This window comes from Rhagoletis zephyria, unplaced genomic scaffold, assembly GCF_001687245.7.
Source record: "Rhagoletis zephyria isolate East Lansing unplaced genomic scaffold, Rhagoletis_zephyria_1.1 Rzeph_scaffold_04383, whole genome shotgun sequence".
NCBI lineage: Eukaryota > Metazoa > Arthropoda > Insecta > Diptera > Tephritidae > Rhagoletis > Rhagoletis zephyria.
This window is the reverse complement of record NW_016161466.1, coordinates 6,876-21,324: the sequence shown is the minus strand read 5'-3', so window position 1 is coordinate 21,324 and position 14,449 is coordinate 6,876. Positions and strand designations below refer to the sequence as shown.

Genomic DNA, 14,449 nt, shown 5'->3' with positions numbered 1-14,449 from the left:
GTACACTTGCCAGTAATTTAATTGCATAAATCGTATTTAAATATGTAAGTGTCAAGCGTCTGTTTTTCGCACATTAAACTTATATTTGTATTTTCCCTTTTTTGCCTCGATCACCGTCATCATCAGGCATGGGCAGAGNATATGTATGCATATGTATGTCAGTTAGCTTTACTTAATACTGATTACTTTATAATTTCTCCCACTGCTCTGAGGTAGTTATGGCTGTACACTTGCCAGTACTTTAATTGCAAAAATCGTATTTAAAGATGTAAGTGTCGAGCGTCTGTTTTTCGCACATTAAACTTATGTTTGCATTTCCCTTTTTTGCCTCGATCACCGTCATCATCATTACATTGGCAAACAAACATACGAGCGGCTGGCTCATAAAGCCTCCTTACTCAACAGGTAAACAGCGCAGTCGCTCAGCTGAGCACACGACATTGAACACAAAAGGGTTCGACGGCAGCGATCAATGTTCAGCGTACAACTTAACCAAGTTACGATTCGATTTCGGTTACAAAACCGCCAATTAAAATCACAGTTGCAGCCACTTGCAACAGCAGCCGTGCACTAATTTCAGCTGCTGCTCTGCTTTCGTTGCACTTGGAGTGTTAAGTTCGTGTATTCGGGATTTCCGTACTTTCCAGAATTGGCACACCCGCTTTGAGGCCGTGCAAGATCGAGCCACACTTTTTACACCTAACATTCATCGATATTTTGGCATTCGCATAACTGCCGTCGAGTTGGTGGCACACGTTCGCTACCCATAATCCTCACAAAATACGCAAGCACCCATACATACTAAAGTGATAATAAATAATACACACGCCCACGTGCAACGCAATACTCTGTGTACTTTAGGTACTAAATACTTAGTGTGTGTGTATGTTAAGCAATACTTATACATTAAATTAGTCAATACGTCTTTAATTAAAGGATCTTAAGATTCAAATTTTAAAACAACGCGTGTGCATATTCCAATATTAAATAAAGTGTTTTATTCCTTTTTCTTCTTCGCTTGCAGTGTAAACAAATTATTTTTAGTTAATCCATAAACCCCGCTAAATAAACACCAAACGAAAAATGACTTCCGACAGATTGAGTGGAGTCGCTCCGAGTGGACCAGCCAATGACAATTATGGCTCGGAAGTAACCTTAGATATACCACCTAATGGTCTGTATACAGGCAGCAGTGATTGTATAATACAAGATGATGATCCACAAAGTAAGCGTGGTTGTTGTGATGCAACCGGTGATTGGCTAAAACGTACTGCTTCGCAGGTGTTTCGCAAAAAGATGCTCTACAAACGGTTACCAATACTACAGTGGTTACCCAAATACGATCGAAATGATTTTGTTGGTGATTTAGTGGCTGGTATAACCGTCGGTTTAACTGTGATACCTCAGGGATTGGCTTATGCGGGCATAACGGGACTGGATTTACAGGTGAGTGGAAGATTTTTTTTGGTGATGTTGATATCCACAAAGTGAAGTGGATTTATAGAACCATGTAGAATTCTGATTTCAAACTAGTGGACTTATGACACATATGCTAGATTAGACACATCTTTTAGATGAAAGGTGGACTAGCTTATACTACACTTCTTCCATAAAAGAGATAGTCATGTTATAGTCAGACTTTCGGTTGGTTGCAGTGCTTTTTAGAAGCTAGCTAAGAGACATTCAACAGATTTTCGCGCAATTTTGATGAATTTCTTTTGGGAAATATATTGCTTGTGTACATAGATAACAATCTTGATTCTCTGTTTAATTATATCATTTCGCTTATGGAAGCTCCTGATGGGTATGTTAGTTGTGTTACTAAGTGTCTAACTGGTATATTTTTCTTACCCTAATACTCGAATGGCTTGGAAATTACCACAAGAAATCATGTAAACATTCTTTGCAATCTTTTAGTTGACAGCTCCGATAATTTTTTTTCCTGCAAAATGCAAAACTTTTAAAATGGCTGAAGAACGCCCTATCTCAGAATTAGATTGAAAAATGCGCTATCCTAGAATTGGGTTGAGGAACGCCCTAGGACAGAATTTATTTCTAAAAAGCTCTATCTCAAGTGAAAGTATATTTAAAATATGTTGATATACGCCGTATTTGAAGCCGCAGTTGGGATAGGACGTTTCAGAACGATTTCTGGAACAGGGCGTGCTTGATAAATTTTCTGAGATAGGTCGCCACCTAGCGGATTAATTCATATTTCATATTGAATCGTGATTAAATTATTAAATGTTGGATAAATATTGACATTTGCGTTTTCCGACTGCATTGTAAGGTTGCATTTAAGGAGTATACATATAGAAAGAGATAATAATTTGATCCCATTTTATGAACCGTGTTTTGTACTTTATATACATATGTATAGTGTATTTTGTCGTATAAAAAATTAATTAAATATTTAAACCAGCTTCTACTGATCTACTCATGAGATGAACTAAAATTGTATGGTATATTAAAGATCAAAGAAGTGGCGTAACTATATCATCTGAGGCCCGTGGCAAATTCTTTGGAATTCCCAGTGAAAATCGTCACATTGTAATTTAATTTTAATAAACCACTTAAGTAGTTACGCAATTTAGTCCCTCAGTTTTTGGGATATCCGACTGAGATTTAGTAATCGAGTGTATTTTTATAATGTATTAATCATTTGTCGGAACCGTCAAAATCGGTCTACTGTGGAAAGACTCATATGGTCTTTAGTTGTGTCTCACTTTATTTGATTTTAAGTACTAAAAAAAATATAACTTTTAAGTACCTAGTTTTGTTAGGATGCTCCTGAGCTCGCGGTCTCTTGGGCCGGGCCCCTTTCGGATCGGGGGCCCGTGGCGTTTTGCCAGCCATGCCACCCTATAGTTACGCCTCTGGATTAAAGATATAATAGATAAAGAAATAAGGAACAAGTCTAGAACCACAACTGTTAAGCTATAAAAAAAAAACGCGGATCGATAGAACTTTTTTCGCTGATTTCAACCATGCGAAAATTATATCCACCGGAACACAAACGAGGGAAATATGTATACGTACCTAGTATGCACAAATTTCTTCATTTTCAAAATGGAGATAGTATTTTAAGCCTTTTTGTTCAGCGTAACGTATGTCTTAAGGTTTTTTTTGTAAAGGATGTAAAGAAAGCCTACAACAAAAAATGGAAAAAGTTTCGCCTGTTGAACTTGTTATGTATGTTAAAGTGATTTCGTTTCCGAAAAATATCGCCTTTTGATTGCCCCCTTTCTCTTCCACATTTTCGATTCCAAATTAAAGGCAAAGAGTGAGAAAATTGTGTGTTCATTTCTTAAAATGTCTTCTAAGGAAAGAAGAGATAGTTGCCCTGAATGTGGTTGTTTTAAACTACAATATTATAAAATACGTGAGCTAGGCAACGGTAAGAAGGCAAAAACATGCCCTTTGACAGGATTGAGTGTAACATCAAACACAAAGCAAATTAAATAAAAGCTTGTAAAAAAATAAGAAAAGGTACATACACATTTTCAAAACGTTAGTTAGAATTTAAATTTTGACATCTTCCTCAACTGAATTAAAAATAAAAATCTAAAATCTAAAAATCTTTAATGAATATTTTAAAGTTATACATGATACAATAATTTTTAGAAGGTAGTTTCACTTCAAAATTTTTGACATAAACCGTGTCTGTGACAAACACGCAATGTGGCCACTGCTACGGTATAGAACTTGGGGATTATCGCTTGTTATTTTAGATATTTTTTAACAGAACATGTAAAGATTTATATGTTTCATAACTGATCACTTAATTTTTAATATAAATATACGTATTTTACATTATTGTATACAGCAATATTTCTTGTTTATAATGGATTAGATCCATCGCACACCACGGACTTTATCGGCCGCCAATTTAGACGTGCTCGCTAGTCTTTCCATTGCACTACAACTTATTGGTCAGACCGATTAAGCTGGTGTAGTGTGCGCACCNTAGTCTTTCCATTGCACCACAACTTATTGGTCAGAGCGATTAAGCTGGTGTAATGTGCGCACCTCCATACATCTTCATGTACATATTTCAAGCGAGCCCTATCATTTAAATAGGCGGCCGATAAAGTCTGTGGTGTGCGGTGGCTCTTATAGCTGTGTCCTTACATCTATTCCGTGTGTTGCAATATCCACGAAAGCAGCAGTTAATTTTTTATGAAGAAAATTATTACAAAATATTCGAAAATTTCTCTACTTAGATATATGTTTAGCTTTTCTTTGTTTTATTTTTCCAACGTCAAAAGCTGGATTTTTTTTTTGAAAAAGTCGGTACAACAAAAAATACGAAACACGTTTTCTGTCAGACAGCTAACATGGCGGATAAGAAGAAGAAGTAAAACTACCTTCTAAAAATTATTTTATCATGAAGTTATATGAAGTTGGCTATTGACATCTAATTTGAAACGACTTCAAAAAGACGAGGAGGAATATTTTTTTTTTATTTATATTACCCTAGAACTTTGGACCACGGTAACCGATTTCTGTAATGCTTTTTTGAAAGGAAATTTGGTACCTCAGAGATGGTTTCATCCTAATTTTATTTAGATCCGATCATTTAATCATGAAAATATTAACGGTACTCTCAAATTTGTGTATGAGAGTTCAACAATTTTATTGAGCTTGAGGCCGTTTTGTATGAAAATGGTGTGGAAAAACAACAATAATTTACGTATAGGTAGAAGTTATAGCTGGGCCATTCCATTGTGACTGGTAGAGCATTTTAGTCGAGAATGTGATCAATTTTGAATTATTTCTATGACGTCGGAACTTAACAACCCATTAAGCTAAGTTCGCCACGTAAATTTTTTTTCATAAAATTGTTTAGTATAATTGTTATAAAGTCTATAAATAACAAACAACAAATTAATAAAAAAATATATTAAAAAATTAAGCCTTTGCAAATTACCTAATTGAGTTCAGTTTTGGGCATTTTTAGCTTAAAAGCCAATAATTCTTTGTACCCACATTCAAATTTATATGTTTACAGATGTTTTTGACACTCCTCATGCTTACAATATGGCACGGTGTTTTGGATTTTTTTTTTTATTCTTAAATAAATATTTGTCAAATATTTTACTTCCTAATTCACATCGTTCAGCAAATTACAAAACTTAATAGAAAGTTTGAATTTTAAATTTAATACAAATACACTAAAAACAAAGTATACATTGACTCATTTAACAACAGTTTTAAAAAACCTCTTTAGCTGGTATTGTTGATAACACACACACATACTTAGACACATATGTACATACATATACATATGTATTTTAATTAGCAAGTGCGCTCATTTGAATGGTACATTCGTCAAGTTTGTTGACAAACAAAGTAAGAATAATTAATGTCATTGTAATCTTAGACAGCTAAATAAAAAATGTGTTAACTTATTTATAATCTAAAAATGTGCTTTTTGACAGCGATCTCTTAACGAGATCGGTCAATATAATCAATAAAAAATCTCCTTGTGTGTTTTTTTTTAATTTTTTGTTTGGCATCAGCTTTAGCTACTTTGGTGGCTATTTCTTAAACAGATACACTTAGAAAAAAGTCAGCTAAATATATTTATCTCAACACATGCTTTGGAAATTATAACCACATAGTGTAGCAATATCAATATCTAGTCTTGAGATGAACATATTTAGTTGACGTAACTAAATTATTTTCTCAGTGTAGGCTATCCTCATATAGCCTCATCGAACGTTGCATGGAATCCTGGTTACATACATACATTCGCAAAGTCTCTCATACGCAGCCAAATGTGATTTTTTGAGCTTGTATATATACATATGTATATGTTTTAAGATGCTCTTACTGAATACTGCTTTGTATAAGTCAATCCGATAAATTGCTATATTATTCTATAACCATACTGTCTTGGCTGTATGGAGGTTTAATATGCTATATATCTTTGACCTTCACAAGCTTTGAATAGTAATAGAATAAAAGTGTATACGGAAATGCAAACCTTACGATTTCGGCTCGCATGTGATAAATTTGTAGGACGAGAATATAGTCGTATATTTTGTTATACATACGTATTTAGCATTTCATATTTTATCAATTATTTGTGTTTTTTTTTCCTTTTTCGTAGCTTAATTTTTTTCGGTTAAAAATAATCATTATCCTTAGACCACTTATAGTATTTATGCCATTAATGCGCTCATTCACTTTGGAGACGTTTTAAATCATTATACAGCGCACTGGCAATCGCCTTTCTAAGCCCAGGAGCTCTCTTGTCCCGGTCACAAAGGCCAGCCATAAAATTTTGGAGATTCCGTTATTAGAAGTGCTAAAAGTTGCGATTTCTGGTCCGACAAATTCGCAAAGGGTTTTCTTTTTTGTAAAAACGAAAACCGTAAATCCCTAATCTTATGTGACAATATCAAAACGCACACAAATTGAATAATTGCAAAAATGTTTAATGTGCCAATTATTTTTTCTCCAGCTTATTCATAGGCAGATTATTTTTTTCTCTCTCAATTCTATGCAATAAAAATTTGTGTTTGTTTCTTAACAAAACAAACAAGCCAAGTTTTCAATTTCTTTCAGTCAAATCATGCATGCATATGCAGCAAATATAGAGGAATGTAAACTAATTTAGTATTTCAAATGCATACATACATATATAACTTTGACGCCATACGAACTTCACACACTCTTGTGAAACTGTTTTTTCAAAATTTTCGAACCGTTCTCATTTTAACGTGCTACTTACATACATACATACTAGGGATGTTGTGAATGTTGAATTTCAGACATCCGCGGATGCGAATATCTAACAGCTAACATCCGCGCATGCGGATGCGAATGCGGATGTGAAGTATTTTTAAGAAACAGTTAGAGTCTGGCATATTGCCGAGATCGGTGTTGAAACAGCGCTTACAAGCCAAATCAGATGTGTTAGGTTTTTCTAAAACTTTTTAAAAAGAATTCTCCATTCTCATTAATTGCCTGTTTCAGAATTTGGGGAATCTGTAACTTCATCAGCGTTTTTCGATTTTACATAGTTATTATAATCGATTTTTAACCCTTTCCGGTCAAATCCGTCCCCGATTAATATAAAAGTGTTTCCTCTTAATTAGAGGGTTCATAGAGCCTCATAATACCAAAAGTAAAGAAAAAAAAAATTCAAAAGTTGTTGTGGGCAGCTATTACTGCTACCTCAAATTTGTGCAATATATTGAACAAAAGTCCGCAAAGGAGTAAAAGCACTCAAGAAAACTCAATAAATATTTCATTAAGTTTGACGGAATAAAACTTTTATTTCATTGAAAATGAACTTATTTATGTACAAAATAATTGATTTTACTGCAGATATGTTGAAATTAATATTTTATATCTTTTTAAGTTTCTTTAGTTAAGATTTGCATTAAAAAATTTTAAATTTTCTCCATGAGAAGAGAATTATGTAAAGAAATTTTGAAAAATTTCAGATACAATGACAATTTAAATACAAGTGACCCGTTTTAATAAACCTTCCCGGTTTTTCTGCCTTCAGTAGATCAAGAAATCAAAAACCTACCCTTTAATGCAACAACAGCGCACAAGCTCTTCAAAAACCACCAATTGCCTTTTCAACTGCAACCTTTGCGGACGTTTGTACAATATATTGTACAAGACACTTAAAACCTTTCAGTGTAAATGTAGTGCATTGTATTGTATTGTATTTGTATTGTGATGAGTACACACATAGTGATTTTTGTTTAACATCTGCAAGGTTTTTAAAGTTAAATTGTTTTTTTTTTTTTTGTTATTTTTTCATAAAAGTATGGTTCATGCTTCACCAAAATAAAATCTCCAAATCAACACGATTTTACTAAAATTATTAAATTTGCGAAACTTCATACTCAAAAAAAAATCTAAAATATCAGATTAAAAAGCTCAAAATTTTAATGAAATTTTGTTAAATTTATCTAAGCTCTGTATAAAGTTTGGTTAAAATTTTTGCATAAAGCATAAACCATATTTTTGTAAAAAAAAACAAAAAAAATTTAACTTTAAAAACCTTGTAAATATTTAACAAAAAGCACTATGAACTGATCACTGCTCCCCACTGTACATATACCAGTACACCTACATATTAATAACACACTCAAATTATGTTCATCATTAACTCATTGCGGAGTCTGCAATTAAAACTTACTTTCTGGATAATGTAAGATAAGTGATGATCACTTTCTCCGAAAGTAGTTTTCCTGTACTCCAGATAATCACAAAAACAAATCTCATTGGTTTTAAATATATTTTAATTACTCCAATTTGATCACCAAAACTGCATTCAAATTAATTTTCCACTTCCTTTGTTTACGTCGCGTCGCTGGCGTTTATTTCTCCCACATATATTTTTTTTTGTCTTATAACAACTTGTTGTCATTGCTGTTACCGTTAAATTATTCATTATAATACGGTTTTACTTGCTTCAAGGTAAACAAAACAAAAGAACATTTAGAATGAATTTTTAAACAAAATTCAAATTTGTATCTGTCCTTCACAAATGCAAATAAGTCCGAGTTTTATCTGATATTTCGTAATACCAGTGACGTATGTAGGTATGTACGTTAAAAAAAAATTGTTTGGCCGTAACTGCCGGCCGGAAGAAAATAAAATACACTTGAAGTATTGCGATCATCAGTCTCAAATCGATCTAAGTATTTAATTCGTCGGCCAACAAAAGACCTTGTCCTGGTTTTCGAATAGCGCTCGTTGAGCAGATATGAATTTTGTCTAAGAATATTCCACGTGGAGTTAAATGCACTCCCACCCCCTGGGGAGACCAGCTCTGGGGTACACGTTCTAGCTGTTTAATCTGCCACACAGTTGCCTTTAATATCCCTGGAGCCTGATACGCTTGCTACCACATAATTAAAAAGAGATGTTAGGCATTGCCCTTCTAGCATTGAGCCCAGGGACTTCGGTGCCACCAATAATAGCCTTATCAGGTATGAGCTACACGCTTTCAAAAATATTAGAGTGTCCAAGCCTTAAGTAAGTAATCTAAGCACCCAGTAACCCTTAAGAAATTAAACATTTTCCAGATGATGGGGTAGGTATGTATATATGTATTTAAGCTTTGAGTTTGCTATGATCTTGCAAACTCTGTTTAGAGAAAAACGGTATCGAACAATATAATAGAATCCAGTCTGCAGAGTCCGTGTGTAGGATAGCACGACATATCTGGCCCTCCGACATTCGTTACATCACCCTCCGACATTCGCACTGAACTGAGCACGACTAGTATCTATGTTTTTGTGATCTCAATCAGATCGACGATAGAGATCAACTCTAGCGGGGAAGAATATAAACAGCCTCTATTAGGGTATCACAGTGGGGTTCCTTCGAACGTTGGATTACCTTACCTTCAGTTTTAATGAGAAAATTTTTAAAGTTATTGTTTCTCACCAAAACAGGACGCTTTCACGATATGTATGAAATATGTATGAGGCCATGGGGGCCTGGGCAAAATTAAAGCGGTATTTTCCTAACAAGTTGATCGCACCTACGTGATACTATATATTATAGTAAAAGAAAACTAAAAGGGCGTGCTTCGGGCTATTACCGTTTCGTTTCCAGTAAGGCATGTTAAAGTGCACCTAAACTTTTGTGGAATGTCAGTTAGGCTACTGACTGGCCTCATATGTTTCTTTGCCTGTCAGGCTTTTCCTAGCCATCTGACGTCTTGCAAAAAAATGTATGCTTGATACAAAACATGCATACGTCTATATTTAGTAGGCTTCCTTATAACCGCACCAAATCAAAGCTGATTGTGAGACCTATGTATGTAAACTAAATTATATTTTTATTTATTATAGAGCACACCGATAAATAATTTGCTCTTTCTAATCTGCATTTTCTTCATTTCTCCCCACAGTATGGTCTCTACGGTTGCTTCTTCGGCTGTTTCATTTACGTGCTCTTCGGCTCCAGCAAAGATGTACCTGTTGGTCCTACCGCCATTGCCGCACTGCTTGTCTATCAAACTGCGCGTGGTAGCTTGGAGAAAACTATATTACTTACATTCCTCACTGGCATTATTGAATTGCTGATGGGCATACTACAGCTCGGCTTCCTCATAGACTTTGTGTCAGGGCCGGTTAGTGCGGGTTTCACTAGTGCTGTCGCGCTCATCATTTTTACCTCACAACTCAAAGATATACTAGTCGTAAGCACAGCCGGTGATACCTTCGTCGATATGTGGATCTCAATAATAAACGATATTGAAAATATTAGCTGGAATGATGCTGCGCTGGGCATCGGTTGTGTCTTCCTATTGCTGGCCATGCGTGCTATGACTATGGTAAAGATCGGTCCCAAAGAAGGCAAAAAATGTTGGCAAAGTGTACTTGAGAAGATCATCTGGCTGATCGGTACATCGCGTAATGCTGTGCTTGTCATACTCGTGGCCCTTTTGGGCTATGTTTTGCTTAGTTCGGGCATTGATATCTTTAAGATGGTCGGCTTTGTGCCAAAGGGTTTGCCAGAATTCAAAGTGCCGCCATTCTCCATGACCACCTACACCAATTCTAGCAGCGGTGAAGTAATTGAGACGCATGAGAATTTCGGTCAGATGGTTAGCAGTCTGGGTGCTGGTTTGATTGTGGTGCCGCTAATATCGTTGCTGGAGAATACCGCCCTCGTGCAAGCTTTTGGTAAGTTAANTACACCAATTCTAGCAGCGGTGAAGTAATTGAGACGCATGAGAATTTCGGACAGATGGTTAGCAGTCTGGGTGCTGGTTTGATTGTGGTACCGCTAATATCGTTGCTGGAGAATACCGCCCTCGTGCAAGCTTTTGGTATGTTAATAACTACATGCATAGAACGTAGGCGAATAATACTTATTATAATATCAATTTTATTTTCAACAGCTGATGGCAAGCCCGTTGATGCGAATCAGGAACTAATTGCCATTGGACTTTGCAATATTGGCAATTCCTTTGCGCAGGGCTTCCGTGGTAATGGGCCGATCGCGCGCGGCGCCGTTTTAAATGCTAGTGGCGTTAGGACACAGCTGTCCAACCTCTATACCGGTATCATTGTCATATTTGCTTTGCTATGGCTTACGCCAGCCTTCTACTACATTCCAAAAGCTGCTTTAGCTGCCATCATCCTGGCTGCAGTGATCTTCATGATACAATATCGCGTAATCAAGCCAATGTGGAGAAGCAAAAGTGAGTCCAAATGGGTATAATTTTGTTAGTTAACATTTCTTATTCAACAAAATTTTTGTTTCCTTTTTGCAGAAACTGATCTCATCCCTGGTATCAGCGCTTTTATTGCTTGTCTTTTGTTACCGCTGCAGATCGGCATACTTGTTGGCATAGGCGTCAATATTGTTTTCATTCTGTACAGCGCAGCGCGTCCTAAATTGCGCATCGAAACCGCAACTGTAAGTTAATTAAATAAAAAATTGTACTTTCTTCTTTGGAAATAAATTAAATGGATTTGTTTTTTTTTTTTGCGATTCAGACTTCGAATGGCATCAAATATCTCATGCTTACACCCGATCGCTGTCTCATCTTCCCATCGGTTGAGTTCGTGCGCAACGTAATCAACAAACAAGGTCGCAAATCTACGCTGCCGGTAGTGATTGACTGCACCTACATCTATGGTGCGGATTTCACAGCTGCCAAGGTGGTCTCACTGCTAATTAATGATTTCGAGGCGCGCAATCAAAAGCTCTACTTCTATAATTTACAATCCCGCGTCGGGCAGGTGTTTGAGGGCCTCAACAAAGGGCTGATTGTTATATACGATGCTGAACATTTGGAATTGGAGCTTTCTGGCAAAGAAAATTGAGCGAGGCAGTTGTTTGTGTTGCAAATTAACTCTAATCGCTGATACGGAAAACTATGACTAAATCGAATGAATATGTGAAATAGTGAAAGTGTGATATAAGGTTGTTACTTAAGAGAACAGGGCAAATGTGTATGTTTTAATAGCTAAATGCTGGTACTTAAGAATTAATTTTGAAACAAATACTTACACACTATGTACATGGATATTTTGATATTCAATAGTTGAGTGTAAAATACTTTTTCTCATATCAAATCAAATGTTTTAGCTTTTATTTAAAACTGCTGAACAAAAGACTTGTTATCGAAAATACATTTTTGGTCCTTCAACTGTATATAAATACATATCCGTTACCTTAATATAGAAAGGCCCTAAATCATTTTGTTTTCAAATCCAGAACTGTTGAACAGTCTGCTGACTTATCACTAAAAGCCCATTGGTTTTTAAAAATAACTAATACAGCATAAAATTAGTTATTTTTTTCAACAAAACAGCCTTCGAAAGAAATTTCCAGTAAAAGCACTTGATTTTCTATGGAGTTTTTTCATGACCCCATAAAGAAACCAAAATCTTAGATAGGGCCTCTATATGTATTAAGGTAACGATATGTATCTGACTTAGATAATATGTATGTATAGCTTTGTAAAGGAAAAGTATATGGGAGAAAGTACGTCTTTAAAACAAATGTATAAGAACTAAACATTTTTTTATTCAAAGATGATGCTATTAAAAATTTTTATTTTTTTTTATGCGAAATAGTATTTTTCTAAGTTTCTTATTTTTTTAAATGGAAATTATTATGACGCAAATTGGAATATAGCCTTGTAAATATGTATGAATAAACTTTAGAAGGCGATACAAATTTCTGCAGCTGTAGCTTTTATTCCTTAGCTTTAAAAATAGGTTAACATTCAATAACAATTAACTGCATATCAGAACCTTATTAAAAAAAAAAACTTTTGCTTTATCAAAATTCGTAATGAAAGCATGACCCTGCCTTAAGTAATTAAAAGATAAATGAACTCTTATTAGTTATCTATAGTTAATATACAGTAGACATATTAATACGACAATTCTACTTATAGGAAAAATACATAACATACACACAAAGCTATATTACTAAGGTAGTTCATTTGTCAACACACATGTGTATCTATGTACATTGTTTATTTATACAATACCAACTTATGTGTGTATTTATGTAAGTATGTATAACTACCTATAGAGAAATTAAGTAGCTGTTAAATTGTATAGTTTTATATACAACCGTTAAGTTTGTCAAACAAGCATATATGTATGTATATTGGGGTGGTCCAAAAAGAAACCCTGTTCCTCTTCAGGAGATTTCCAATAATAATAATACCCAATTAATTTTTTAATCATTTCTTCATAGTAACTATTTTCAAAAGGTCCGCCAAAACCCCTAGCAAATGCAACAGGGGGATAAATCAAAAATCTGTAGTATAAAATATGGTTAAATAAGCAATTGGGTATGGTCATTTAAAGTCTCCTGAAGAGATCCAAAGTTTTCCGATCGAAAAATATTGATTTTCAAGGATTCCACACCATTTCTACGAAAAGTTGTTTTTCCATATAAAATACATGGAAAATTTTGAGCTCTTTGAGCGACCTCTAAATATTTTTTGATTTCAAAATAAGAAAATAGGGGTATAGTTTTTTCGATATAGAACAATTCGAGGGGGGAGAGCATTAAAATTCCGACTTTACTTATTTTGGACCACCCTAATGTACACACATCTGTGTATATACGTACTTAAGTATGTATTTATGATACATATTACATGAATGAATCCATGAATAAAAGCAACATATTGAATGCAAATGACAGTTGTGTTGTGAATTAATTACACAGGCCAACAAGGGTCAAGAAGCGGAAACACTAACATATATTCCCGAAGGATTTTGATGCCCTGAACCGCAATCTGACCGCAGAATAGCTCTATGACGCCAGGTTTTTGACATATCCTAGCCTTAAGTGTAACAAGTAAAAAAGTCTTAAGTTCGGGAGGAGCCGAACATCAAAGACCCGGTGCAAGTATAAGCTAAAGTTTTCACCTTCCTGAAAACTACAGAGTGGTTTTACCACTATTTCTAACTTCAGCTAGTGTCAAGCCCGTTTTCCAAAATTCCACATTAATGTTGCTTCCTTTTAAGGGATTCTTATTAGTATAAATTTTGAGTAAGTTAGAGTCCTTAAATTTCAAACTACCGAAGTTTCAAACATTTCTGAAATATACCGTTATATGAAAAGTGGGCGTGGCGTTTTTCTTTTATGTGGGAATCGCTATAATCATACTGAGTTGTCGGTAATCGGTAATTTTAGTGGTAACTAAACTAAACTAAACTGGCCTTTTCTACGCATTTTGCTGTTATCCCCCTACGAATGTCTGGTTACACAGTTGAATGTGAAATTTTCTAAATTCACCGCGGAAATAGACAAAACGTAGTATCAGAAAGTTCGATTTGACATACATACATACATTTATACTATCTATGTAGATACCCACTGTTTTAATTTTTCACGTTGACGAAGAGTTTTGCACGATATCTTATTCTATAAATAATCTTGTGCAAGCTTAAAAAATGGTTACGATTGAAGATTAAAAAAAAAA

The 14,449-nt window shown here is 34.8% G+C and overlaps 1 protein-coding gene across 1 annotated transcript; it reads left to right on the top strand.

Annotated features, from left to right (window-relative positions):
- The first annotated feature begins 738 nt into the window (after positions 1–738).
- On the top strand, positions 739–12,184 carry LOC108370668 (sodium-independent sulfate anion transporter-like). Its single transcript, XM_017626047.1, has 6 exons — positions 739–861; positions 1,025–1,446; positions 9,893–10,670; positions 10,889–11,191; positions 11,264–11,409; positions 11,490–12,184. The coding sequence occupies exons 2-6, from the start codon at positions 1,084–1,086 to the stop codon at positions 11,817–11,819; spliced, it is 1,920 nt and encodes a 639-aa protein (XP_017481536.1). The 5' UTR covers positions 739–861; positions 1,025–1,083; the 3' UTR covers positions 11,820–12,184.
- Positions 12,185–14,449: the final 2,265 nt, after the last annotated feature.

Bases quoted from the DNA above. Each gene is read 5' to 3' on its own strand.
- LOC108370668 (XM_017626047.1), top strand. From the start codon at position 1,084: ATGACTTCCGACAGATTGAGTGGAGTCGCTCCGAGTGGACCAGCCAAT. The intron at 1,447-9,892 runs GTGAGTGGAAGA...TTCTCCCCACAG, and splicing joins TAACGGGACTGGATTTACAG to TATGGTCTCTACGGTTGCTT. The intron at 11,410-11,489 runs GTAAGTTAATTA...TTTGCGATTCAG, and splicing joins TGCGCATCGAAACCGCAACT to ACTTCGAATGGCATCAAATA.